A 27,526-nucleotide genomic window follows, 5' to 3' on the forward strand; every position below is an offset into this window, starting at 1 on the left:
GAATGAGAGGTGAGGAATGGAAACAGATGTGGCTGTGAAGGGAAAAGAGAGGAGGGGTGACCGCAGGATGGGATGTGGGACTAGGGGAGAGTTTACCTGTTGGTTCTCTGTAGGGGACAGTGGAACGTGTTTGTATGCTGGTGACGGTGACCCGAGAGGAGCAATTGGCAGTGCAGGAGAGAAGGGTGATGGGCGGACAGATGCAGGAGTGGACCAGGACTGAGATGAGTGGGACCTAGAGCCGGGGACAGGCCGGAGAACAGAGTCCGGATGGATGCTGGGTGTTCATTAGATTTTCTGGGGAGGGGCAGCCTTTCCTGCCTGATTTACGTCTGTTTTCTCAAAGAGGTGAAAGTAGGCAAGGGTGTGGCGAGTTGAGAAAAGAAGAGGTGTGAAGGGTTGTTCTGAAGAAGGGGATCTAGCACAGGTTAGAGGGGTGTGGTCAGAGAGCTCTAGTTTTCCCTGAAATTTGTTGCCATGAGTTGAAAATAGGACCAGTCAGCATCGGGGGTGTTCCTCCTCCAGCTACACACAGCAGGTCAGGGCAGGATGGGGCTTCTTCCGCCAGGAACTGTTACTGAATGCAGGTCCTGCTGCCAGTATCCATGACACAGGTGCTGGTGAAAAAGACGTTGGCCCTGGCCGGTTGGCTCAGGGGTAGAGCATCGGCCTGGCGTGAGGGGGACCCGGGTTCGATTCCTGGCCAGGGCACATAGGAGAAGTGCCCATTTGCTTCTCCACGCCCCCTTCCTCTCTGTCTCTCTCTTCCCCTCCCGCAGCCAAGGCTCCATTGGAGCAAAGATGGCCCGGGCGCTGGGGATGGCTCCTTGGCCTCTGCCCCAGGCGCTAGAGTGGCTCTGGTCGCACAGAGTGACGCCCCGGAGGGGCAGAGCATCGCCCCCTGGTGGGCAGAGCTTCGCCCCTGGTGGGTGTGCCGGGTGGATCCTGGTCGGGCGCATGCAGGAGTCTGTCTGACTGTCTCTCCCTGTTTCCAGCTTCAGAAAAATACAAAAAAAAAAAAAAAAAGTTTACTCAAGAGCCGGCAGCCTGAGACGATGGGGGGACTCCTGTCCTCAAACACTCATCTTCACAGCCCAGACGCCTTGGCCCGTTTATACAGGGGGTCGGGGGAATTGGGGAGGGGGAGAACAACTAGGGGGAGGGCACACATGCAGTTTCTTTTGAGAAAGAGACTTTCTTATTTTCGTGGTTGGCTGGACTTTGTGGTCCTCTTGGCCTTGGAACTGGGATGAAGCTAGCAAGTCACTCAAACTGGAGTTATTCTTCTTCTGAAACTGATGTCTCCACGTTCCTGTAGTCCGGTTGTCTTCTTGGCCTCGTCTGAGAGTTGAAGCTGTAAGCCTCAGTGTGGTGGCAGTGAGGGCGGGGGCGGGGGTTCATTCTCCTCACGCGAACGTTAACTCTTGATATCGGTCAGCGGATGGCTGGGATTCATCACCATTGTTTACTTACTTCAGAAGGGAACAGCCGTCCAACTGTAACTGCAGCTCAGCCAGCATAGGGTTGATTGTACTATACTTTCTGGTTTGTTACAGAATACGTAACTTTGATTACTAAATTGGTAATATTAAATCATTCATAGTTACAGTTAGAGTAACAATCTGGGTTTAATATTTACTAAGATTGGGCCCTGGCCAGTTGGCTCAATGGTAGAGCATCAGCCCGGCATGTGGAAGTCCCGGGTTTGATTCCCGGCCAGGGCACACAGGAGAAGCGCCCATTTGCTTCTCCACTCTTCCCCCTCTCCTTTCTCTCTATCTCTGTCTTCTCCTACCGCAGCCAAGGCTCCATTGGAGCAAAGTTGGCCCGGGCGCTGAGGATGGATCGATGGCCTGGCCTCAGGCACTAGAATGGCTCTGATTGCAGCAGAGCAATGCTCAGAGGGGTCGAGCATCACCTCCTGGTGGGCATGCCGGTTGATCCCGGTCGGGCACATGTGGGAGTCTGTCTACCTCCTTCTGCTTCTCACTTTGGGGAAAAAAAAATTTACTAAGGCTGACATGAGTAGCTTTACAGAAATTCTTTTATAAGCTCATTTTATTAGTCTATTCCTATTTTTTTTAATTTTTTTTTTTAGATTTTATTTATTCATTATAGAGAGGAGAGAGAGAGAGAGAGAAGGGGGGAGGAGCAGGAAGCATCAACTCCCATATGCGCCTTGACCAGGCAAGCCCAGGTTTTCGAACCGGCAACCTCAGTGTTTCCAGGTTGACGCTTTATCCACTGCGCCACCACAGGTCAGGCAGTCTATTCCTATTTTAATTCTATTCCGTGGCTGCTCAGACTCATATGAAGGGAGACGTGAGGGAGTTAAAGGAGATTCGGGGTGAGTGCCTTATACACGAGCAGGGTCGAGGTCACTGAGGCCTTGACCTGGAGGACTGGTGTTGGCAGGTCAGGGTGGAGCCACAGGAGCTGAGGTTTCAGCGGTGAGGATGGCCATGGGAGCTGGTGGCTGAGACCAGAAGGGATGTCCCCACCATGGCCTTGCCTGCTGTCACTCAGCCCCAGAGGCCCTTGGCAATAAACAGAGCTAACATCACACCGTGTGCCAGGTGCCAGATGAAGAACTTCATTAATTACCCCTCTTCAGGGAAGGTGGGAGCTCGGAGCAGGTGGAGGTGAGGGGCTGACTCACTCGGCGGGGCCAGAGCCCTGAGCCAGCACCCGGTGCTGCGGGCTGAACAGCCCTGGCCTCGGCAAGCTCAGACTTGCGTGCGGCCGCGAGCCACACAAATGCAACTCCGCCTGGAGGAAGACAGGGCTCATGGGCTCAGGCTGCAGTGGGGGGAAAAGGAATAAAGACCCCAGGAAAGCTGGGACCCTGCTCAGGAGGGGAATGGTGGGCCCGTTTTGCAAACAGGAAGCCATCAGAGAGGCTGAGTGGCCCCTCTCACCGCAGAGCCAGTACGCCCAAGCTCTCTGTCCACGGGGTCTCTTTGCTCCCTCAGCAGAGACCCGGCAGGCCTGGCGGCTACAGCTCCACCCAGGCTGAAGGGATGGTTCGCCTGCCACTCCCTCGTGCACGCCCAGACTGATGCACCTGACTCTTCCCCCAGATAGGGGCTCCTCGCTAGCTGTGGGGGAGAGTGGGGAGAAGGTACCCCTCCCTTGGTGCTCTAGAAGAACCCGCAGTAGCAACCCAGGGGGAAACTCCAGTTCCTACTGCCCCTGGGCAGGGTCCTCCTCCCCACCTGGCATCCCCGTTGCAGAGGGACAGGTGCACCAGGTGCAAGGTGCGACCAGCAGGTGGCGCCAGCGGGAGCGGGAGCCTCCCACGTGCTGAGGGGGCGGGGAGACGGGATGGACACACGGGAAGACAGAGTTGGACCCCAGCCCCCCTGACCAGGCTGGGGTCCGGTGTTGGAGGAAAGCCAAAGCCCCGAGGGACTTTCTGTTCCCATCCTGAGGAAGTGAAGGTGGAGACCAAGCCCTCGTGACTGAAAGAAGTCGCGCCCAGGGAAGGCCCAAGGACCTCGTGGTGTGTGGCCCTGCTGGAGCTTTCTGCGGGTCAGGACTCAGACAGCAGATGTGGTGTTATGTCTCAGAAAGGGCAAGAAAAATCTAATCAGTTTTGCAAAACTAAGCAATAAAATTGTACACTGTATTCTGCTTGTTAGTTTCTTATGCAAGATGACATATTTCTGCTTAATAAATCGGACAGCTGCTCTCTCCAAGGCACCTCAGTCCTGGAGAGATTGGGGTCCTCCACCTGCAGTGTTGTTGCTGCCTCATTCCTTTGTGGGCTCCTCTTCATGAGACCCTGAACACTGACAACAGTCCTGGAGGAACTGGCTGTGAGTGTCGCCAGCGCCAGAGCCATGCAGAGGGGCTCTCATGAGTGGCATCGTTCCCACACCTGGCATTTAAAGAAAGCTGACTACCACAAGGACAGCCTCTAGCAAACGGTAAGACTTCGGGGCCATGTCTACCAGTGTGACTTAGGTTAGCCTTCTCCCTTCCTGTTTCCTCTCCACATTACAAATGGGTGGTCTCTAGTAACTATCTCAAGATTTCCGGAGTATTCTCCATTCCTCCCCCGATTCCCATCCCCATTAAGCTCCTGTATGACACACAGACTCGAGGCAACAGAAGAGGGTTGAAGTGCTCAGAGTGTAAGTTTTATTTGCTGACACTGTGTGCAGCTAAGGCACGATGTAGTTGCTTCCCAAGCCTGGAGGGGCAGGAGAGGACTGGAGAAAGCCTTCCTCAGGGCCAGGCCCTTTGGCCACCTTTTTGGCTGGGGTCGGGGCCTCAGACCCCAACCCGAGCAGCCCCAGGGCTGTGCTGAAGAGGTTGATAGGAGTGGAGCCATCAGTGATGAGGGTTGATTTCAGGCCCAGGCCCTGAAGCAGTTTCACCTGCAAGAAGACGTTCATTAGACTCTGGTCTCTTCTCTCATCCCCTTGGCTGCCTCTTTGGGGGGTGGGGGGCTACCATCCACTCTCATAGACTAGTCAGAGGTCAGGGGCCAGCAGAAGGGAAGCCTGGCAGTCCCACCCTCCGGGTCCTAGAAGGCCTCACAGCTCTGGCCCTGCCCTGCAGCAGCCTCCAGCAGTTCACCGCTCCACCCTCTGCCGGCCAGGCCTTTCTGTCCCTTAAATGTACCATGTTTCATTCTCTTTGTATTTTTGCACTTGGACCCTCTCCTGGGCGGCTCTTGTCAACTCTGCATAGTGCTCAAGAATTCCCTCCTCCAAGTGACCCTCCTTAGCCCAACTAATTGGAAATGTCACCTCCTCTTTCACCCCACTTGGCTTTCTTCAAAGCTTTCGTCAACTGATGTCCCATCCGTTTATTGTCCCCCCAGAAGCTCCAGTTCACTGCTGAGTCTAGTATAGTGCCAATACGACACCAGACTCAGGTCAGGACCTGGGATACAGGGGACAGTTCCACCACCACCTCACTTCACCCCCCTGCCCCCATCTAAGATGTTGTACTTGCCTCCCCAGCTCTCTCTTCGTGGTTCCAAATAGGGTCCCACGACAACCCCCACCCCATGCTCCCCCCACCCCGCTCTCACCTGCATCTCCGGCCCGGCCAAGGCAAGGTCCCTGATGGTGCTGGGGCCCAGGGCCTCTGTCATCTGTGTGAACTTCTTCACCTCCACCTCGGCCAGCTGCTGGGCCTTGCTCACCTCCAGCTCCAGCTGGGCCCGGGCGAACACCAGCTCGAGCTCTCGGACCTTCTGGACCCGCTGGAGCTCAGCCTCCTGGAAGGGGACAAGACAGCCTTCTTTCAATCACATGGCCCCTGAGGACAGTCGGCCAAGTCACCTAGCCAGCAAGCCCGAGGGAGATGAGGTGGAACCAGGGGTGGGATTCAGCTGGTTTGCACTGGTTTGGCAGAACCGATACTTAATTTTTTGTTGAGTTTGGCAAACTAGTTGTTAAAAATGGCACTTGTCGGCCCTGGCCGGTTGGCTCAGTGGTAGAGCGTCGGCCTGGTGTGCAGAAGTCCCGGGTTCGATTCCCAGCCAGGTCACACAGGAGAAGTGCCCATCTGCTTCTCCACCCCTCTCCCTCTCCTTCTTCTCTGTCTCTCTCTTCCCCTCCCGCAGCCAAGGCTCCATTGGAGCAAAGATGGCCCGGGCGCTGAGGATGGCTCTATGGCCTCTGCCTCAGGCACTAGAATGGCTCTGGTTGCAACAGAGCAACGCAGCAGAGGGGCAGAGCATCGCCCCCCGGTGGGCATGCCGGGTGGATCCCGGTCTGGCGCATGCGGGAGTCTGTCTGACTGCCTCCCCGTTTCCAGCTTCGGAAAAATGCAAAAAAAAAAAAAAAAAAGGCACTTGTCATCAGGGTTCTCTCTAAGGTGGGCGCCTGGGCAGCCGCCCAATGTGGAAATCACAGATTTAAATTCCTTACTCTTTTTTTTTTAAATTTTTCTGAAGTTAGAAGTGGGGAGGCAGACAGACTCCCACATGCGCCCGACTGGGATCCACCCGGCATGCCCACCAGGGGGCGATGCTCTGCCCATCTGGGGCATTGCTCTATTGCAACGGGAGCCATTCTAGTGCCTGAGGCGGAGGCCATGGAGCCATCCTCACCGCCTGGGCCAACTTTGCTCCAATGGAGCCTTGGCTGCAGGAGGGGAAGAGAGAGACAGAGAAGAAGGGGAGAAGGAAGGGTGGAGAAGCAGATGGGCGCTTCTCCTGTGTGCCCTGACTGGGAATCGAACCCGGGACTTCCACATGCCAGGCCGATGCTCTACTGCTGAGCCAACTGGCCAGGATTGGCTCTTTTCTACTCTTTTCTAACGTTCATCTGTGCAACAGCGTATTCTAAGCACCTGTAGAATTCATTCTGTCCATAGGTGAAAAAAATCGCAAGTGAGGACGCCAATCAAGAAGCAATATAGAGATATCTTAAGTAACAGTTTTATTGTTTTTGTGTCAGGTATTATTAATATTTTTTCATTAATATTTTAAAACTTTCTTATAATCTAGTTTTGTGTGCCTCTTTTATTGCTCTTATTTAAGTTTTTTTTTTTTTTGTGGCAGAGACAAAGAGAGTCAGAGAGAGGGACAGATAGGGACAGACAGGAGGGGAGAGAGATGAGAAGCATCAATTCTTCATTGTGGTTCCTTAGTTGTCCATTGATTGATTTCTCATATGTGCCTTGACCTGGGGGCTACAGCAGACCGAGTAACCCCTTGCTCTAGCCAGCAACCTTGGGCTCAAGCTGGTGAGCCTTGCTCAAACCCGATAAGCCTGTGCTCAAGCTGGCGACCTCGGGGTCTCAAACCGGGGTCCTCCGCGTCCCAGTCCGACACTCTATCCACTGAGCCACCGCCCGGCTAGGCTCTTAAATTTAAGTATTAAATGCATGAAATAATATACTAACTTTCAGTATATCATTTTTTTATACTTAAAATGGTCATTAGGGCAGAGAACTGGTTGTTAAATTAGTTGAATTCCACCACTGGATGGAAGGCATGGAATTATAGGCAGTTCAGTGTGAATCCTGGCTAGGCTGACTTTTAGATAGAGACTCGTGGGAGCCACTTAATCTAAGCCTTAGTCCCCTCATCTGTAAAATGCAACCCCCAACCTTTAGTGGATTTCCAACATTAAATAAGGTTGGGACCTCGTTCCAACATTAAATAAGGTCGTGCCTGTAAAATATCTGCACTACCTGGCACAACGCTATCCATTACGGAGTGCACTCAAGGTGGATGTCATAATTGCCTTGGTCTTGCAGGCAGGTACTAAGCGAACCGATGGAGGGCAAAGGATGTTATAAACTACAGAGTATTTAAATGGAGCCTTACCATACAGGACTTGATATCCTGCTCGGCTTCAGGGATTGTAGGGACTGGGCCCCTTCCAGACCCCAAGGCCCCCTCCTAGGGGCCGCTGCCCCACTCACCGTCTCAATAGCCAAGGCCTCTGCCTTCAGCTTCGCCTGCAGCACGGAGCCCTCTCCCTCGATGCGCAGCGCCTCCGCCCGGGACTCAGCCTCAGCCTTGGCGGTCCCGGTGCTCTCCACCGCAGTGCTGGGGACAGCCAGGCCCACAGTCAGGTGAGGCCCAGGGAAGCCCAGCCCTGCCCTCCTCCACCCTGACTTACTCTGCGGCAGCTTTCACAACACCCCTGGCCCCCCCTACCACTACCAGCTGCTTTGCCAGGACCCTTGCGGCCACCTTTTCCTTTAGTTCTTGACCCACCTCAGAGCTTCCAGTTCCAGGAGGTCCTTGCGAGCTTTCTCAGCTTCTGATTGGTCCAAGATCTTCTGCCGCTCAAGCCGGCCACGAGCTTCTTGTTCTAGTCTCTGAGCCTCGTGCCTGGGTGGGAGAGGGGACAGAGAAGACGCCCGTGTGGGGACAGAGAAGATGCTCGTGTGGGGCCAGAGCTGCCACAGGAGCTCAAAGGCCTGGGTCTGCCAATCTACGGGGTGCCCAGGGCCGAACCTGACCCGTGGGGATGCAGTCAGGACCAAGGCCCCTGCTTTCACTCGGCTTACGGTCCAGCAGGGAAAGAAACAAGTTCTCGAGGGTGATTTCAGACAATGACAAGTTCCCTGAAAATGAGTGGCAAGATAAGAATTTGGCAAAGAGGGTGGGTGCTGCTTCCGTTCGGGTAGAAAGCAAAGGCTCTCCAAGGAGGGGACCTTCAAGCTAAGGCCCAGGGAGGAGCCTGTCCTGAAGCGCCCAAGGGGAGGACGTTGAGCGCAGGGAACAGCCCGTGCAGAAGGCCTTCCACCTCACGGAGCCCTGGAGGGGCAGAAGGAGCTGGTGGCCCGGGAAGAGGGCGGGCGGTGAGGTGGGGGGCGGGGGGCGGGGATGGACTCCGGAGCTGGGAAGACTGCGGAAATGAGTTTGGGTTCTGGCACAAGCAAGGTGAGTGGCCACAAGAGCAGGGGTGGCACCTAGTCACGCTTTAAGCGGGCCATACAATATGCTGGGTACATCACAGTGGACTGACCATCAGGGAACGGCGTGTTATGCGGGGCCCAGCAGTGGGCTGGAGAGGGAGACCCAGGAGAGGTCTGGCCCTGGTGGGCACTATGGGCAGCAGGGAGACCCAGGAGAGGTCTGGCCGTGGTGGGCACTATGGGCAGCTGCCCGGTCTGGCCGTGGTGGGCACTATGGGCAGCTGCCCGGTCTGGCCCTGGTGGGCACTATGGGCAGCTGCCCTCACTCACTTGGCAGCCGCCTCCTGGGAGTTGGTGGTGATCTCAATGGCCAGCTGGACACTGCGCTGCAGGGCGTCCCGGGTCCTCTGGTCCACAGGCTCCACCGACTGCACATCCACGCTGCTAACCACCAGCCCGTTTTGGGGGAAGATGGCCCGGTCCCGGGGCTGGGGCCCGGTCTCACCACCGAGGCCCTTGGCCCCCAGAGTCTCAAAGCCGAAGACGGCAGTGCGAATGATGCGGGCTGAGTTCTTATGGAAGTCATCGAAGGTGACAGAAGCCACAGCCCCCCGCACCCGGGACGCTATGGCCTTGCAGGCGTCCCCCACGAAGTCAGGCACCGAGAAGAGCTTGGCTGTCTCCTGGGGGTCCTTCCGGTCACGCAGCTCAAAGTGCCTGTGAGCAAAGAGGCCCAGAACAGGGAAGCACTTTCCTGAAGGATACGAGTCTCTCGTCTTTGAAGAGGACTCTGACACCCACCCTCTGTGGTCAGGTCGGGCATTCCAGGACAGAGAGTACTGACTAGTGCCCACCACATGCCAGGTGAAGTCCTGAGGACTTAACATGTGTTTCTATCTCATTTCCTCAATCATTCTATGAGATGGGGAGGAAAATTATCCCCATTTTACAGATGAGAAAATAGAGGTTCAGGCAGTTAAATGACAGGCCCAGAGTCACGCAATACATGGCAAGCCAGAAAGTTGAAACCAGGCAAGTGTGGCCTCCAGGGTCTATGCTCTGAGCTGTCATGCCCCAAAGATATCAGCACCCCATCGGTCTCTGTCATGGTCCTGGCCACTCAGCCAAGAGCCGATGGACACCTCCTGGGATGGGGTCAAACATCGCTTCTGGGCGTGACGTGTCTTCTCCATGTCTAGTCGCTGCCATTCGAGCTTAACTACATTCAGGGAGGGTATTGTTCTTATGCTCACTGCATCCTTTCCTCAGCCTGTGAAACTGAAGGTCACGTGTCACCCTCATCTTACAGATGGGGAACTTGAGGAAGGTGCCAAGTCCCCGGCTCAGACCCGCAGCTAGCGAAGGGCCGTGCTGGGATGCAGACCCAGGTGGAGGCCCAGAGCGTGTGCTGCTCGCCTCCCTCCACACTGCCCACTCCCGCTGGTACCGTCTGATCCATCTTTTTACAGCCTTGCAGTTACGTGTGGCTGAACACGTGCTGGGAGTTGAGCTGGGCAGTGTTCTCCTATCATGTCCCCCGAATCCTGCTCCCTGGAGGTGAGCCCCCGTCTTCCCTGTCGGTGCCCTGGGGTGTCAGACTGGATTTTCAGGAGTCCCTGCGTGTCCCTCTCGGCCGCCTGAGCGTAGACTCAGGTGTTCGGCCTCGTTCTCAGCCCTGTGCTTCATGGGAGCAGCTCCTGTTCTCAGGGTCTTCCGGGGGCTGCTGAACAGAAGCCCTCGCTCCCTCCCCCCGGGCCCTTACCAGTTGTACGCCAGCTGCAGCTGCAGCCTGGCATGGTCCGCGGTTTCGATGGTGATGACATCTGTGAAGAAGTCAGGCCCGAGCAGCAGGCAGAGCGCCCGGCGGGCGTGGGGACGCTTGGGCCGCCCAGCAGAGAGGGACAACACCGTGAACTGCTCCTCAGGCCCCAGCGTCACCAGCTCGGGCCCAAATACCACGCTGCGGAGGGAGCCGGAGTCAGACACCGGGAGCCCCTCCGGCCGCCGCTGCCCACCTCCTCCGGCCCGCCCTTACTGCCCTTACCGCCCTTACCGCGCCCTCTTCTCTCTGTAGTCGTACACCTGCACCGCCGCGTTGTGAGGGACGCGGTAGCTGACCACGCGGGTCTTGTTCCGTGGGCCAGAGGGCTGGGTGGCCTTGGTCCTGTCCATCTGGCCCCTGTCCGCCAGAGGGTCCTGCCCCTTGTTCAGCAGCTCCTCCACGCCGGGCGGCAGCTCCTTCTCCCACAGGACCTCGTCCTGGGTCAGCATGTAGGTGCTTCCAATCACAGCGCGCACCTGGGCAGAGGAGGCCGAGGGGGGTGTTACCACGGAAGGCAGAGGGGAGAGAGACCCACACAGCAGTCCTGGAGCAGAGCTTGGATAACTTGAGGTTATTTCTTCCAGAATTTTCCTTCATGGGGCAGCTTGGACCATGTCCTAGGGACAGAGCCAAGCCTGGGAAACAGTCCACACTAACACCGCCTGGATTCTGAGCTCAACTTCCAGGATGGACTCTTAGAGAAGGAGGTCGGAGATGTGGGGCTGGGGCAAGGTTTCAGGAGAGGGGCAGATTCTCCACAGGGTGCCCGCACTCCTGCCAGCCAGTGGCTCAAGGCTGCTGAAGTCCCTCGCCACCTCCACCACGCACCTGTCCCCATCGGCATCGCCCACTTGCCCAGAGCAAGCCACCGCCATGGCCACCCAGCAGTGACAGTGCCCAGCCCTCGCCGTCACCTTTCCAGTCTTGACGTCCTGCACGTAGATGCCCTCGTTCTCGTCCAGGGGGATGGCCTGGCGCTCCTCCACCACCTCCACCTTGGCAGAGGGCACATACTCCAGGGGTCCGCGGATGAGCCAGTGGTCGCCGGCCTTGTGCGAGACCTTGTCCTCCTCTTCCCCCTCCTCCAGGGGCTGCAGGGCCTTCAGCAGAAGCCCCTGCTGCTCCGTCAGCACGTACACATCCTGGATACCTCGTTCCAGCCTCTCTCCCGGCTGGAGGAAAAAGGACTTCTCTCCCTAGTGGGGAGACACGGGGTTAGGAGCAGCTGCCACACAGGGTGGCGGGTGCCTCTGTTGGCACCTCTCCCAGCTCCATGCGGCTGTGGGCTCATGATGAGGACAGGAGCCCAGAAAAGCAGTCTCCCCGCCCCCGTGTTATAATACAGCGAAGTGTCATCTGGACCATGAGGCTCATACACACGCCTGCAGATCTTCTCTGGTCAGACCTGCCTTTAAAAGATTCTGTGAACTGCCAGGACCTGGATCCTCACAAGCTCAACATAGCATTAAGAATCAGCATATCAGCCTGACCTGTGGTGGCGCACTGGATAAAGTGTCGACCTGGAAATGCTGAGGTTGCCGGTTCGAAACCCTGGGCTTGCCTAGTCAAGGCACATATGGAAGTTGATGCTTCCAGCTCCTCCCCCCCCCTTCTCTCTCTCTATCTCTCCTCTCTCCCTCTCCTCTCTAAAAATGAATAAAAAATAAATAAATAAAAATTGTAGCAGGAATTCTTTAAAAAATAAAAACAAATTTTAAAAAAATGGAAAAAAAAAAAAAAAGAATCAGCATATCAGCCCTGGCCGGTTGGCTCAGCGGTAGAGCGTCAGCCTGGCGTGCGGGGGACCCGGGTTTGATTCCCGGCCAGGGCACATGGGAGAGGCGCCCATTTGCTTCCCCACCCCTCCCCCTCTCCTTCCTCTCTGTCTCTCTCTTCCCCTCCCGTAGCCGGGGCTCCATTGGAGCAAGGATGGCCCGGGCGCTGGGAATGGCTCCTTGGCCTCTGCCCCAGGCGCTGGAGTGGCTCTGGTCCGGGCAGAGCGACACCCCGGAGGGGCAGAGCGTCGCCCCTGGTGGGCGTGCCGGGTGGATCCGGGTCGGGCGCATGCGGGAGTCTGTCTGACTGTCTCTCCCCGTTTCCAGCTTCAGAAAAATGCAAAAAAAAAAAAAAAAAAAGAATCAGCATATCATTACTCTTCATTTCTCCTATGTTTTGTTTACTTGGATGGTGTGATCTGGGCATTGGCAAATTCTGGTCTTTGGGCCAAATCTGGCCTGCTGCCTTTTAAAAAAATACAGGAGTGGGCAAAGGTAGATTTACAGTTGTGAGTACAGCAAACACAGAGTTTATTCTTAAATTATTATTGTACTGTTTATGATTAACCTATTTTTACCCATCCCTGTAAGTACTTGAGATGTAATCCACATGCCATAAAATTTAGCAATTTAGGGCCTGGCTGGTGGCTCAGTGGATAGAGCATCAGCCTGGGATATGGACATCCCAGGTTCCATTCCCAGTCAGGGCACACAATAGAAGCGACCATCTGCTTCTCTCCCCCTCCATCTCTCCCTTCTCTCCCTCTCCCCTCCTACAGCTTGATTGGTGTGAGTGTTGGCCTCTGCTGCTAAAAATAGCTCAGTTGATTTGAGCATCGGGCTCAGATAGGGGTTTTCGGGTGGATCCTGGTCAGAGCACATTTGGGAGTCTGTCTCACTATCTCTCTTCCTCTCAAAAAAAAAAACTACCCATTTAAAGTATATAATCCAGTTGTTTTAGTATATCCACAGACTTGTCCAACAGTCACCACAGTCTAATTCCAGAATATTTTCATCACCCTGAAAAGAAACGCTGTAGCCCATAGTAGTCACTGCCCCATCCCACCCCCCAGCAACCTACTTTCTGTCTCTATGGAGTTACTTATTCTGGACATTTCACATACATGGAGTCATACAACATGTGAACTTTTTTTTTTTTTTTTTTTTTTTTTTTACAGAGACAGAGAGAGAGAGTCAGAGAGAGGGATAGATAGGGACAGACTGAAAGGAACGGAGAGAGATGAGAATCATCAATCATCAGTTTTTCATTGCAACACCTTAGTTGTTCATTGATTGCTTTCTCATATGTGCCTTGACCGTGGGGCTACAGCAGACCAAGTGACCCCTTGCTCGAGCCAGCGACCTTGGGTCCAATCTGGTGAGCTTTGCTCAAACCAGATGAGCCCACACTCAAGCTGGCGATCTCGGGGTCTCGAACCTGGGTCCTCCACATCCCAGTCCGACGCTCTATCCACTGCGCCACCGCCCTGTCAGGCAACATGTGAACTTTTATGTCTGGTTTCTTAGTGTGATGTTTAAGTTTCTCCATGTTGTAGCATGCTGATCATAAGTATATGAACTTCAGTTCATGTTCATTTCTTTTTATACCACAATATTTTATCCATTCATCAACTGATAGACATTTGGATTGTTTCTACTTTTTCTGCCTGTTTCTGCAACGGGCAGAAATGTTACAGGACCACAGCGGCACTCATCGGCTGACAAGCTACCTATGCCGCTTGCATAGAACGGCAGAGCGGAGTGGTTGCTACAGAAATTTCACTGATCACAAAGGCCAAAACTTTATAGAAAAGTTTGCCGAGCCCTGCTAATCCTTCGTATGGTTTCAAGAAGGGATGAGGCAGGGGCTGGGGAGAAGGGTAAGCCAAGAGATGTGTTCTATGCAGGATGACCGAGTTCCTGGAAATACGAGAGGAAGAGTCTCCTGGCCTGTGGCGCGGGGCGGGGCCAGGGAGGCGCTCTCAGAGCAGCAGCGTGTGACCTGAGGGCGGGGCTGCCCGGGAAATCTAGGGTCCGGGTCTCAGAGCCAGAACGTAGTGTGCTGTGCAGAGGCACAGAGGGGGCCATAACAAGCCCGGCATTTCCAGAACAAGCCCCCAGGGCGGGAGGAGAGGAGAGAGGTCTGCGGCCCTCCTGCTAGGCAAGGGCGTTCACGCTCCCGGGCAGGTGCAGGCACTTACCTTGACCACAAGCTTCTGCCCCAGCTGGTTCTTGCCATCCACTCCGACTGGGTCGAGAATGACACAGTAGTTGCGGGGACCCAAGGTGGTGATAGGCACAACCCCCAGCACCTCCTCATAGACATCTGGCACGTGGGCCTCCGTGTCCTGCACTGTCACCAGCCACTCCTCCCCAGTGCGGCGGGTCACTCCCCTCAGGTCTCGGAAGTTCTGCAGGGCCCGCAGGTGCAGGGCGGTCTGCAAAGCAAGATACCAGGTGTCTGAGTAAACCCGCCTCCAACTTCCTCGGGGGACCTGGGAAGCCAGTTGGCCACCAAATGCTCCCAGGTCTCAGTGCCAATTTCTACTAACCCCGGAGGACATTTTACCCTTTCAGATGGCCCAAGATACTCCCCAGGTTACCTGACCTGTGAAATTTCCTTCTAGTGGCCCTAGAAACACCGCTTCCCTTTTGCGCTCTTGTGTCTCCACCACCTCTGCTGTCCCCAGCGTCCCCTCCCCCGGGGCCCTTACCCCACATCCGCCAGAGCCCCGACCTTTTCTGTCAGGATCACAGCATCCACCAAATCCAGGACCTCCTCAAACACGGCCGGGAGGTAGGCACCCACGGAGCGGACCAGCCATTCTTCTCCTGCGCCGCGGGGAGTACAAGGGTCAGAGGTCACCCACGCCTGCTCCCCAGCCGCCCTTTCCTGAAGGACTTTGTAGGCAAGGAGATGACACTGTCCCCAGGGTCAGAGCTTGACAGCAGCCCTTGTCTTTCCTTCTTTCCCTCTTTCCTTCCTTCCTTCCTTCCTGCCTGCCTGCCTGCCTGCCTGCTAGAGGGAAACTAATCTCAAGCCAAGAGAATAAAAAAAAGTCCTTTTAAGTGTCCAAGTTGCTGCTATAACTTCTCTAATCTCCAAAGACCAACTTGGTTCCTTCCCATTAAGTGAGCGGCAGATGGTGTCTACTGGAGTCGCGTGTGTCGTTCAGTTTGCCGAGGCAGCGAGAGTGCCCGGGCCGTGACCGTCCTGCCCTAAGCCCAGGCACACAGCCTTATCCCTGAGCGCCGCTTCTGTTATATGGGAAAGGAGAATGGTAGTGACGCAAGGTTTCTGAGGACCACATAAGTCATTCTTTGTAAAGCGTTTTGAATGGCGCCTGGCATAGAGTAAGCACTGCATTTAAGATACTGTGAATGCATCACAATTGCCAACTGCATGTGGACACCTGCTTTGCTGATCTAGGAACAGACATGGCCACGGCCTCCAGCTCATGGTAAAGGGTAGGGGGTGGTGGGGGCAGGGAAGAGGCATGTCAACATGACCGTGATCACAGGAGCAGAGCTGGGACGTCACTTGCATGACGTCCCCACCAGGACGTCACCTGAGTGGGGAGGTAGCTGTGGGCAGTCCCCCCAACAGCGTATCAGAGTCCAGAGAAGCACTTCCGCCCAGGCTGCAGCCACTTATAAGTGGCCTTGCCTAACCTTCCCCTCCCTCCCCTGCAGCCGAGGCGGTCAGAGCCACAGCCCGCCGGGCCCCTCACCTGTCACCCTCTGCTTGTTGTCCCGGTCCCGGCACTCTTTGCGGGCCCTCAGCCGCAGAGCCTGGTTCTGCCTGATGATCGTGGCCTGAATGATCTCCACGACCTCCACCTCCTTCTGTGGGATGTATGTGCCTTGGAAGGGAAGAGGAGGCAGAGGGGAAGGTCAGAGAAGAGAGCAGGGTTTGACGGGAAGGCAGGAAGCCTGTCGCCCCGGCTCCAGCCCAAGGGAGAGAACTTACCAGGCCCCTCAAACAGCCACTCGTCTCCTGCGACCACCTTGTCTCCGTTGCTATCCTCAAAATCCAGCAACGCCTTCAGATGGAGCGCCGTGTTGGGCAGAACCACCTGCAGTGGGGTGATGTCCTAACAGGGAGAAGGGGGATCGTAGGGTACTCCGTGCTGGGACCGCAGGAGTCAGACCTCCGACCCTGGAGGTCAGAATCCACGTCTTCCATCCTTACACTTGTCTCAAGGTGAGACTCAGAGTGGGACGTACACGACAGACAGGAGGAGTCCCAGAGCCCGCTGGGCTGAAGAACCAAGACAGCGCCCACAGAGCAAGAGGATGCCACTGCTGAGGGGCCAAGGACACACATCCCTCCGAAGGAAGTGCTTCGAAGTTGGGTGTTTTTTTTGTTTTTTTCATATTTTTCTGAAGTTGGAAACGGGGAGGCAGTCAGACAGACTCCCGCATGCGCCCGACCAGGATCCACCCGGCACGCCCACCAGGGGGCGATGCTCTGCCCACCAGGGGGTGATGCTCTGCCCATCCGGGGCGTCGCTCTGTTGCGACCAGAGCCACTCTAGCGCCTGAGGCAGAGGCCAGAGCCATCCTCAGCACCCGGGCCATCTTTGCTCCAATGGAGCCTTGGCTGTGGGAGGGGAAGAGAGAGACAGAGAGGAAGGAGAGGGGGAGGGGTGGAGAAGCAGATGGGCGCTTTTCCTGTGTGCCCTGGCCGGGAATCGAACCCAGGACTCCCGCATGCCAGGCCGACGCTCTACCACTTAGCCAACCGGCCAGGGCCTGCTTCGAAGTTATTTTGAACTAGCAACTTAGGGGGGAAAGTGTGTAGAGGGCTTGATGGGATAAGTGGGAGAAATATCTGGAAAGTTGAATAAATGAGCATCTCATAGCTTAGTGTTTACTGGAGGCCTCTAGGAAGCGTAAGGAAGTAGGAAGGTAGAAAGAAATTGCAGTAACAGACACACTGAAAGCATGTGGCTTTGTTTTCAAGTTTGCCTCATGGTCACAAGGTAGCCATTGTACTCCAGCCATCACATCTCCTTCCATCGGGAAGTGGGGCCTGGAAACAAGTAGCCAAACCTCTCGGAAGTTTGTAGAAGTGTTTCTATGGATAGGACTTCACTTGATCCTTGATCTGAAGGAGGCAGAAAAGTAAGAAAAGAGAGGCTCAGAGAGGTTAAGGAACATGATCAAGGTCACACCACAAGTAAGGAACAGAATGAGGACTTGAACCTCAGTCTTTAAGGAAGTGTACATGCTGCTGGGCGGCCCTGGGCTGTGTGTGCTCTGGGTGGGCGGCCCTGGGCTGGGTGTGCCCTGGGTGGGTGGCCCTGGGCTGGGTGTGCTCTGGGTGGGCGGCCCTGGGCTGGGTGTGCCCTTGGTGGGTGGCCCTGGGCTATGTGTGCCCTGGGTGGGCGGCCCTGGGCTGTGTGTGCCCTGGGTGGGCGGCCCTGGGCTGGGTGTGCTCTGGGTGGGCGGCCCTGGGCTGTGTGTGCCCTGGGTGGGTGGCCCTGGGCTGGGTGTGCTCTGGGTGGGTGGCCCTGGGCTGGGTGTGCCCTTGGTGGGTGGCCCTGGGCTGGGTATGCCCTGGGTGGGCGGCCCTGGGCTGGGTGTGCCCTGGGTGGGCGGCCCTGGGCTGTGTGTGCCCTGGGTGGGCGGCCCTGGGCTGTGTGTGCCCTGGGTGGGCGGCCCTGGGCTGTGTGTGCCCTGGGTGGGCGGCCCTGGGCTGGGTGTGCCCTGGGTGGGCGGCCCTGGGCTGGGTGTGCCCTGGGTGGGTGGCCCTGGGCTGGGTGTGCCCTGGGTGGCGGCCCTGAGCTGTGTGTGCTCTGGGTGTGCCCACTGACCAACACTGGGTTGGAGAGGGGTGGAGCTGTGGGTTTATGCCCTGGCAAGCCCTTCCCTGCACACCTTACAGGTGCATGGCACTCAGCTGGTTGTGGCGGGGCAGGACACCCCGGTCAGCCCTGAGTTTAAGTGCCAGCAGGTGACAAGACACAGACACAGACCGTTCTCTCCACGCGGACTGTGGACAGTGTCGGGGGGAGAGGTTGCGGAAGTTCAGATGAAGGAGAAGTTAGGGAAGGTCCTCAGAAAGTGCCATTTGAACTGGGGCTCAAAGGAAGAGCTGGCTTTTGATAAAGGTGTGGGAGGAGCCGGGGAGCATCATGGGAAGAGCACTCAGCCCCGTGCGGGCCCCTCCTCTGGCATCGGCACTGTCACCACGCATCCGTCCCATCGCAAACCCGTCTCACTGCACCTGTGCCCCGGGTCGCCCCACCTAAGCTGTCAACATGTCTCGCCTGGAGGGTGAGTGTCTTCAGATAGACTCCGGAAGCCTGAGAGGGCACACAGGAGGCTCAGGACAGGAGCCGGGGGCACAGAGGGCGGGGCGGAGGGGCGACCTCTAAGGAGATGGAGAGAAGACTGCAGAGCAAAATGCGAAGACACGTTTAGTAAGAGCGCAGAGCAGCGATGGGTGTGGTGGGAAGGACTGACGGACACAGACCAACTGTCCATGGGCCTGCGGTCCAGATGTCCCGGGGCTTTGCCAGACGGGGTACAGCGGAGGTGGGGGCAGGGGCCAAGGAGGGAATAGGGCAGAGAACATCAAGTGCAAGTTGTCACCAAAGGGTAAGCAGGAAAAGTAAAGCAGGAAACAGCTAGCACAGTTACGGAAATGAAGACGGGAGGCCCACTTGCTCAGGCCCAGGGCCTGGGTGCAACAAGGACACGGGCCAGTGCAGGTGCCAGCCTCCAGTGCCTTCCCCCTGGGCCTCATCCGGCCCCCCACCGCTGTCATGCCCACCACTGTCCAGCGCAGTCCGAGTGAACAGCATGCTCACTGCTGGCCCGAGTCACTTAGTGCCAGACCGGCCAGGAGCTCCCAGCAGGCTCTGGAGCCTGGCTGACTTAGCAGGGAGACGGGCTGACGGCTCTCTAAAGAGGGGCGAGTCTGCTGTGGGCATACGAGGAGGAAGGGGGTGTTCGGGGCAGGTCGGTGGAGGGGCAGTGAATCAATTCTACCCTGATGAAAACCAGGAATTGTCACCGCCCCCCCCCCCCCCCAGTCCCAGTGTGTTTTCCCTCCAGAAGGCAGTGTGGAGGCCTAGGACGCGGTGGCTGGACGGGTAGAGTGGGTACCTTTTCCAGGATCTCCCCTGGGTACAGAGGGAAAGGGTCCTGGGCCAGCCGGATCTCCAGGTCTGCGTGGCGAAGCCGCACTTGCCCTGTGACATCCAGCAGCACGGCGCCCTGGGCGTCCCGGGACACCGGGTTGGCCACCGTGCAGTAGTGGCGTGGGGGGACAGTCACCATGCGCACGGGGGCAAACAGGACCCTGTTGGAGAGTGGGAAGTGGGATGAAAACCCAGAAGATACCCACCCCCAAAGGGGGTAATGAATAGGAAAGAAAGCGCCCAGCGATTCAAGGGAGGACCAGCCCGCAGAAGAGATGGGTGACCGTGCCAGCCGGGCCAGCAGGCCCTCCTCAGCCCCCGGCGCCCACGCCGCCCAGTCCCGACACCAACCTCTCATTGTCCTGCCGGATGTAAGTCTTCGGGCCGACCTCCACGCGGGACACATTGCTGTTCTGCTCCAGCACGTGGATGTAGTGGTAGGGCGGGATGCGGATGATGGACTCTTCCGTTACCATGGTTACCGCCTGTCCCCAGGGCTGCGCATGTAGGGACAGACAGGAGAGGAGGGGGGACAAGATGAACACAGGGGGCCTAGGAGGAGGCAGGCCGGACCCTGAAAATTGGCTGGTGACAGAGGGAAGGACCCTTCCTCCTCCAGCTCAGATTATTCCACCCTTCACTGCGCCGGGCCCCTTCTTCCCCTCCTTCCCACCCAGGCCGGCACAGCGCCTCCAGATGGCAGTCCTGCCAAGAGCTGCTCCCCGCGGATCCTTCCGCTCCTCCCCTGGTGGTCAGCTCCACCGCCCCAGCCGCGAGCACTTTCCCGATGTCCAGCCCCCGCGGTGTGGGAGCTGGGCCTGCGGGCCAGTCTCTGGAGGTGCTGTGGCCTTCGCCCAGCACAGCGGGGATCAGGGGCCCCTCCGGGAGCAGTCAGCCTTTCATCAGGGGCTCCGGGGGACATCAGCAATATTCAAATGTTAGCCCCCGTAGTCCCAGGACATTTGCATAGTATTTGTGGGCTCTCCACCCCCACGCCTGCACTGTAAGCCGTCCTGGAATCTCGGAACTGATGCCCTGCAGAACCAGCGGGACTGGGAACAGACAAATTCATTCTTTCCTCCCCTTTCTCTCTGGTCCATTGCCATCCTCAACTCCCTGCTGTCCAGAGGTGGGGTGGGGGTGAATAGAAGGGGGCAATGAGTACTGTGTCCCACCCGCCTTCTCTCCCTGCTTCTGAATCCTGGGTGGCTCCACCCAGAGCTTGACCCCATGAAGGAAGCCACACCTCCTACCTAAACCCCCATCACCGCCTCCAGCAGCCTCGGACTTTGGACAACATGTGCCCTTGAGTCACACAAAGGGAGCCAAGTTGAGTAAGCAACTCAACGCCTTGTCTGCTGAGACTTTGGTCAGACCAGTTTTCGGAGCGCCCTACCGCATGCTTCACCCAGCTCCCACCCAAGAAATGGGGCACAGGGAAGTAGAACTGCACAGGAGAGAGAGGCAGGGGCCACGGCCTTACAGGGTCAAGGCGAGGCCCAAGAGTTTTACTTGACCTATGTAATCTGTGAAATTTCACTTTTTGGGGTTTAGAAATTAGGAGTTTTCACAAACCCTCAAATCATGCTTTTCTTGAGTTAGGTGAACCTTTCATTCACTCAGAGCAAAACTGGCTAGGGCTAAGGCCACAGCCCCGCTGGAGACTGACCTGCAGCTGTGCCCTTTGGATGGGACACAGGTTTACCTGCTGACCACAGTCCCCACCACTCCCTGCTGTCTTACCCCGGGGCTGCTGCACTCATACCACTTGCCTGGCTACTGTTTAAAGCACTTGAACTCAGCAGCATCGAGTAGGACTTTCTACAATGATGGAAACTCTAAATCTGAGCTGCCTTTGAACTGGCCACATGTGGTGACTGAACACCCAAAATATGGCTAGTATAACTGAGAAAGTAAATTTCACATTTTAATTAAAATAGCCAAGTGTAAAAAAAAAAGTAAAAAACAAAAAAAGCTACCCCCCCCCCCCAAAAAAAAAACCCCACACAAATTAAAAGCCAAATAAGATGCATGAGTTGTTTTGTAAGAACAGTGATAGCCAAGTGTGGCCAGTTGATCCCATGTTAGACAGTGTAGCTCTAAGTAGCTGAATCCCAGAAAGGGACAATGAGTCATTGAAGGCCACACAGCGAGTTAGCAGCCTATCTGGCCAAGAATCTGGACGGGCTGCCTCCCTGAGCAGCATGCACAGTGGTTAGCGGCGCAGAGGCAGACAGGCTGCCTGGGCTTCCTGACAGTTCTGATCTGCTGCTTGCCTGCCTTGAATTGTTTCCTTAATGTCTTACCTCATCTTAAGAGAGGTTCCAGTTTTGATCTGTTTTTCTGGTACAGTTTTCACATCAGCGGGATGTTATCGGGGCTCCTCATTATTTTCTCTTTTTTTTTTTTTTTTTTTTAACAGAGACAGAGAGAGAGTCAGAGAGAGGGATAGATAGGGACAGACAGACAGGAACGAAGAGAGATGAGAAGCATCAATCATCAGTTTTTTGTGGCGACACCTCAGTTGTTCATTGATTGCTTTCTCATATGTGCCTTGACCACGGGCCTTCAGCAGACCGAGTAACCCCTTGCTGGAGCCAGCGACCTTGGGTCCAAGTTGGTGAGCTTTTGTTCAAACCAGATGAGCCTGCGCTCAAGCTGGCGACCTCGGGGTTTCGAACCTGGGTCCTCCCACATCCCAGTCCGACGCTCTATCCACTGCGCCACCGCCTAGTCAGGCTCCTCATTCTTTTATCTTGCAACTTTGTATGGGATTTGACCTTGATACTTTTCTGTTGCTCCTTTTAAAAATGTGAAGTGAATTCCCCCTAATTTGTAGGAGAATGGTTCTTCTAAAGCCAGAGCTCCCTCTTCTGTTGATTTCAGATAGTGTTTGAAAATGCTAGGGATGGCGTTCTGCTCTGGGGTTCCGTTCCCATCCTCACTCTTAGCTGGACCTTCTCTTTCCTTCCTCTCGACGGCTCCATCCTGCTCAGCTGTGCCTCCAGTCCCTGAGGTTGCTCCCTGACATGGTACCCCGGGGCTAGAACCGCCTGGATCGTGGTTCTAACCTTTACTGGATGGGTGATCTTAGATAAGTCCCTTGCCTTCCCTGTACCCGTAAACTGGGAATGGATAGGGCATGTACCCAAGTTAAGAGGGATGAGTTCATCACAAAGCAGTTGGAACAGAGCCTGGCTCTTCAAAACCACTGTCTTACAGTTGAGGCAGAGTCTGGCCCGAGACCACTTCCCCATCCACTTAGGGCACGTGACCTAGCATCAGAGGCTCCCACTCACCGGCCTCTCAACCCTTCCTGTTACTGGTCAGGAATGTGAAAGGTTGTGTGTCACCCCAGCTGTGGGGCTAGAAGGACAGCGAAGAGAGGGGCATCTATCTGACTGCCAAATGAAGCCTTTCCAGCTACCTCTTTGCCAGGTTCTCTGCAGGGTGGACGCCCGGACAGGAAGCCAGATTGGGGTGTGGGGGGGAGCGAGGGCTGTGGGCAGAGGTAGGGACTGGGCTCCGGGAGGCCCCACAGGGAAGCACTGAACAGCAGGTTATGCAAGGCTGGGAAGTGGGCTCTGGAAACAGCGCCCCATTGGCTCCTTGATGGATGACCCGCCTCCCCACCCCCTAAGGCTGAGGCCTGTCCACCATCTGTCACCCCAGCTGGGCGCAGCCAGGGGGGTTGAGAGCCAGGCCCAGCTCAGTGACTCAGCCGAGAGTCATCCTTTCACTGATCAAACTGGGCTCCTGCCGTGCTCTGAGGCCAACCCCTTGCCACCTACTCTCGTTTCAGTACCAGGACTTGGTCTTACCTCCCCGACCACCCATTCCCCACGCTCTAAAGCTGTACCCTCCACTCAGACTCTCTGCCAGACTCACCCAAGAACAGACTTTGCCTCTTCACTCAGCGGCCACAGAAGTGAGTTTCTCTACAGGGCCTCTCGGGGGATCCAGAGAAGCCAGTGGACTCTGGCACCATGTTTGTGACAAGTTGCAGATTTAGACTTTTGTGGTTTACCAGATGACCTACATACAGTTAGAGGATTTTACTTCCAATAGATCAGGGCCCTCAAAAGACAATGGTTACTTTTGGAAGGCCCTGCCCTTGGCCCCAACTCCCCAAATCTACCAAGGCCTCCCCTTCGGTGCCTGCTTCTGAGGTCTCCCCTAGTCTGCTCTCTGGGTACACGTCCAGACTTGCCCGAACACATGTCCCTCAAGTGTCACGAGGCTCCTGTGAGAACCAGTCAGCTTGCACCCAGTCCCGGCGACCAGCAGCTTCCCGGCTGCACCACATCCTCGCCCTCCTTACACACAAAGAAGGAGGACTAACGGGTAGATGAGCAAAGAACACCACACCCCGTAAGGAGAAGCTGGGTTCATCCTCTAGGTAACACCCGTGTCTTGCCTCAAAGGTAAACCTATGTATGCTACAGCAGCAACGATTAATGATGAGTCACTATGTATCAGAAATCTTCAGGGTCCACTGTGAGTGGCTGACGGTGAATCTCAAAGATACCCAAGTTACCAGCCACAAGGCACGCTGGTCTGACGCGAACAGCAACATCGGCCTTGCCTCGAAGCCTGTTGGTAAAGCAGATTCTTCCGCCCCACCCGAGAGCTGCCCCATCAGTTGGCATCTTAACTAAACCCCAATGACTTGCATTAAGGTAGGAGCAGCCTTAGTCTATTTATTTTTTATTTTATTTTTATATTAGAGAAACTGGAACATCAAACTATTCCTTTGTGCCCAGACCGGGGATTGAACCAGCAACCTCTGTGCTTCCAGCCGATGCTCTAGTCTAACCAACTGAGCCAGCCAGCCAGGACGAGCAGCCTTAGTCTAAATTAGCTACTCTCAGCCCTGGCTGTACATTAGAATCACCTGGAGATAGGAAGAAGCGTTCCTAAAAGCTTGCTGCTAAATGGCTTACGTGAGACAAGTCCTCAAGAACTCCCACTCTAGTCCCTAAGGCGGGGAATAATTTCCCTAGGCCGGAGGCTGTCTGCTGAAAACGGCCTCTCTGCAGGGCCTGCGTAGGGGGACTGCTGTGTTCAGGATGAGCGCCTGTTTATGCTGACCCTCCCGTACCTTGTTCTAAACCTAAGCTTGATGGAGATGGCGGTGGTAGCACAGCCAAGTCACCTAGCTCGCCTGCAACTGCAGGCCTGCCTGGACCAAGACGCAGAACTTGGGACAGAGGGGCTGAGTTGGAAAGAGGACTGCCTGGCCGGAGGGGCTGGGGAGCAAGAATGGGGTTCCCTTCCCCTGAGCCGGGCAGCAATCTGAACGCTTGTTCCTTCTTCTCCCTCCTGGACACCCTCCCGTCTCTAAACTTAAGGAGCAGCCAGTTGTATTCCTTCCTCAGAGTGTAGGAGAGCGAGGCTCAGGCTAGCGAGTGGCTCAAGCTCCTGCAGACAGTGAGAGAACTGAACTCTTCCTGCACAAGGAGGCGTCCAGGAGAGCTTTTATCCTTTTTTTTTTTTTTTTTTTTTTGCGACAGAGACAGAAAGAGTCAGACAGGACAGACAGACAAGAAGGGAGAGAGATGAGAAGCATCAATTCTTTGTTGCGGCTCCTTAGTCTCCTTAGTTGTTCATTGAGTGCTCTCCCATACGTGCCTTGACTGGGGGGCTACAGCAGACTGAGTGACCCCTTGCTCAAGCCAGCGACCTTAGGCTCAAGCTGGTGAGCCTTGCTCAAACCTGATGAGCCCACACTCAAGCTGGCGACATTGGGGTCTTGAACCCGGGTCCTCCATGTCCCAGTCCGATGCTCTGTCCACTGTGCCACCACTGGTCAGGTTGGGAGAGCTTTTAAATATAGCAATGCTTGGATCCCACCCCAGACCAATGAGATCAATCCCCAGAGATGAGTGGTTTCAAAACATAGGACAATCTTATCTGAGCTCCAGCCCAATGGGCCATTTTGTGGGAGGAGCAGCTCTGCCCATTCACAATGCCTCTTGTCCACCTCCATCTGACCTCCTATTTGCTGCCAGTTAACGCCAATCACTGAAGGCAAGGATTGCCTAGATTCGAGGTGACTCAGGAACTGAACTTCCGAACCGCTGACCCAGAGCAGTGTTGTCTAACCTAGTCCAGGCCACAGGGCTGAGCTGGGAGTACTCCAGGTCTCACCCCAGACCCAACGGGCTGAGGTTTCTAGGAGACTCCGGAACTTTATCAGCAAGTGACCCTGGATAACAATTCCCACTTATGAACAACTTAATCTGTGTCAGGCATTGTACTGAGTACCTTTAATTAACTCATCTAATCCTCACAAGAACCTAGAAGTTAAGGAACTTGCTTAGGATCACAGAATGATCAAAGGCGAAAGCCAGAATTCCCCGTCCCTGGCCTGCAGCCCCAAACTAGGAGGCAGCTTGGCTTCTCAGGCACAAATGTCAATGAGATTCTAAACCTAGAACAAGGACTTGGGTGGGGCTGGGTACTGTCCAGGAAATAGTGACAATGGCAGTTCAAAGGTGACCGTTTTCTGCAAGCTTCGAGGGTAGCACCCAACAAGGAGGCCTGAGTTACCAGGGAGCCCTCAAACTGGCCCTAAACCATCCACTCCAGGCGGCTGCCCTATCTGCTCAGGACTTTGAAGGGCTGCCCTGCGCACAAAGCACCACCCCCGGACAGGCTGGGTGCCTTGCGTGTCCGGCAGAAGCAAGCAGGAGTTTCCAGGGACTCAGTTGGTAGCCTTCCTCACAGATAGCCTTTTCTCTATAACCCAGGTGTCCACCCAGGCAGGGAGCAGAATTCAGGGGACACCTGTCTTAGCTACGACCCCCTCCGACCCTCCATGGTTCACTCCTGAGATTTAAGACCCCAGGATTGCAGGCTGGTGGTCCCAATGGGCTTTCTGTTTCCCACTTCGCCCTCACAGAGAAAATGAATAGCCTTGCTTACTAAACGCCACACCTTCTGGGAATCAAGCCTGCCTTAAGATCTCTCTGCTAGTGGCTTAAACCTCAGTATTTGGCAAAGATGAGGGATCTCATGTTCTAAGAGCTCAAGTCCCCAGGCTAGAAGGCAGATGAGTACAGCAGGGTCTAACCTAATTCCAGGAGGGAGTGGACATGGCCCCCTTAAACTTCCGGTTCCTCCTTCTGAAGTGGGAACTTATCAGAGTGCAGAGATTTTGGAGGTGAGGGGTGTGGCCGAGGTGCCGAGGGATTTACAGATCGCCTCCCAGGAGATGACATCTAGGCTTCAGCTGAATTTTAGCTCCCGGCCCAGAAAAGCAGCAGAACCAGGAGGGCCACGCCAGGGCTGAGCTGCGAGCACTCCCAGGTCTCACCCCCACCCAAGTCCAGAACGAGGACTTGGTGGGGCTGGGTACTGTCTGGGACCCAGGACCGGCTGCTGTGCCTGGAGACGCCCTCCTCTGGGGCTGCCCAGGGAAGACCACACCCTAAAAGGTATGGGGGAGCTAAGGAATATTCTATTGAAATCCTCCCCTAAACTCCTAGTCTTTAAACCCTCAAACCAAAGGACCCAGTGCCCTCCCCAGGACCCTGCCTTCCCCTTCACCCACCCCCACAGGCATGTATCTCCTGAATTTTAAGGGTCCCCATGAGACTTGCAACCAGGGGAGCAACGGCCAGCAGGAGCTCGTTTTGTGCTAAGCCTATGAACCTGCCTCCAAGGCCCCCTTCCCCCCAACTTCTCATTTCTTTATAATCTCATTTCAGTATAATCTCATTTCTTTCCCGTAAGGTTTCTAGCCAGCCAGAGCACCCCGCCTAGTCTTTCTCCTGTGGCTTCTGCTCTAGGCCTCGTTTCCCTGTCCCTAGCTTTAACAAACAGACTCTCAAAACCCTGGGCTCACCTGGTGGAATCTCTCCTGCACAAAGTCAAGAACCCACACACTTCCAGCTGGCCCCAAGCAGCCCCAGAGGGCCGGGTCCCCTTTCTGGTAACACACCCACCTTCTCCCCACTCTGCTTCAGAAAGGCCTTAGAAGGCAGGCCAGGACTGGAGAGGGACACAAGGCCCTACCACTGATTCAGGGTTTGGGGACCAGTTTGATACTCACATGCAGACTCATATGCAGAAGCGGGGCTGACTGCACGGACTCCCCGGAATGAGGAAACACACAAACTAACCCAAAGGATCACTGCCGGGAAGCAGCGGGCAGGGCAGGCTCAGGGGCGGGGCTTGGGCATTTAAAGGGCCCTTGCAGGGGTTCTCCTTTCCTCCTCCGGCGGCCTTCGCTGCTGCTGAAGGTACTGCAGCTCACTTAACACTCGGGAATCCCCACTTCCGAGCCAGCTGGCCTCGCGTGAGAGAGACCGGGAAAGATTCAGCGGATGTAAGGCAGGTGTTCACTGAGTTCACCTCTGCTCCTTCAGGCTCTAACTTGCCCGCAGGGGTGAGGAAAACACTGCCTCTCCACAGCTGTTTGGGCTCTGGCTGCAGCC

The 27,526-nt window shown here is 55.7% G+C and overlaps 1 protein-coding gene across 3 annotated transcripts; it reads right to left on the reverse strand.

Annotated features, from left to right (window-relative positions):
- Positions 1–4,120: 4,120 nt before the first annotated feature.
- Positions 4,121–27,404, reverse strand: MVP (major vault protein). 3 transcript variants are annotated; one of them, XM_066383244.1, is made up of 16 exons: positions 27,142–27,404; positions 22,974–23,120; positions 19,437–19,582; positions 19,051–19,246; positions 15,905–16,028; positions 15,666–15,797; positions 14,672–14,766; positions 14,136–14,372; positions 11,074–11,355; positions 10,391–10,635; positions 10,100–10,297; positions 8,668–9,054; positions 7,691–7,807; positions 7,393–7,519; positions 5,045–5,233; positions 4,121–4,382 (listed from the first exon to the last, which is right to left on the reverse strand). In XM_066383244.1, exons 3-16 carry the CDS (start codon positions 19,559–19,561, stop codon positions 4,167–4,169), a joined length of 2,670 nt encoding a protein of 889 aa, XP_066239341.1. In that variant the 5' UTR covers positions 19,562–19,582; positions 22,974–23,120; positions 27,142–27,404; the 3' UTR covers positions 4,121–4,166. The 3 variants fall into 3 exon arrangements, with proteins under 3 accessions (XP_066239341.1, XP_066239342.1, XP_066239340.1); XM_066383245.1 differs by having other exon boundaries at positions 22,974–23,098; positions 27,142–27,161; XM_066383243.1 differs by lacking the exon at positions 22,974–23,120.
- Between the last annotated feature and the right edge of the window lie 122 nt (positions 27,405–27,526).

Source organism: Saccopteryx leptura, chromosome 4, assembly GCF_036850995.1.
Source record: "Saccopteryx leptura isolate mSacLep1 chromosome 4, mSacLep1_pri_phased_curated, whole genome shotgun sequence".
Taxonomy (NCBI): domain Eukaryota; kingdom Metazoa; phylum Chordata; class Mammalia; order Chiroptera; family Emballonuridae; genus Saccopteryx; species Saccopteryx leptura.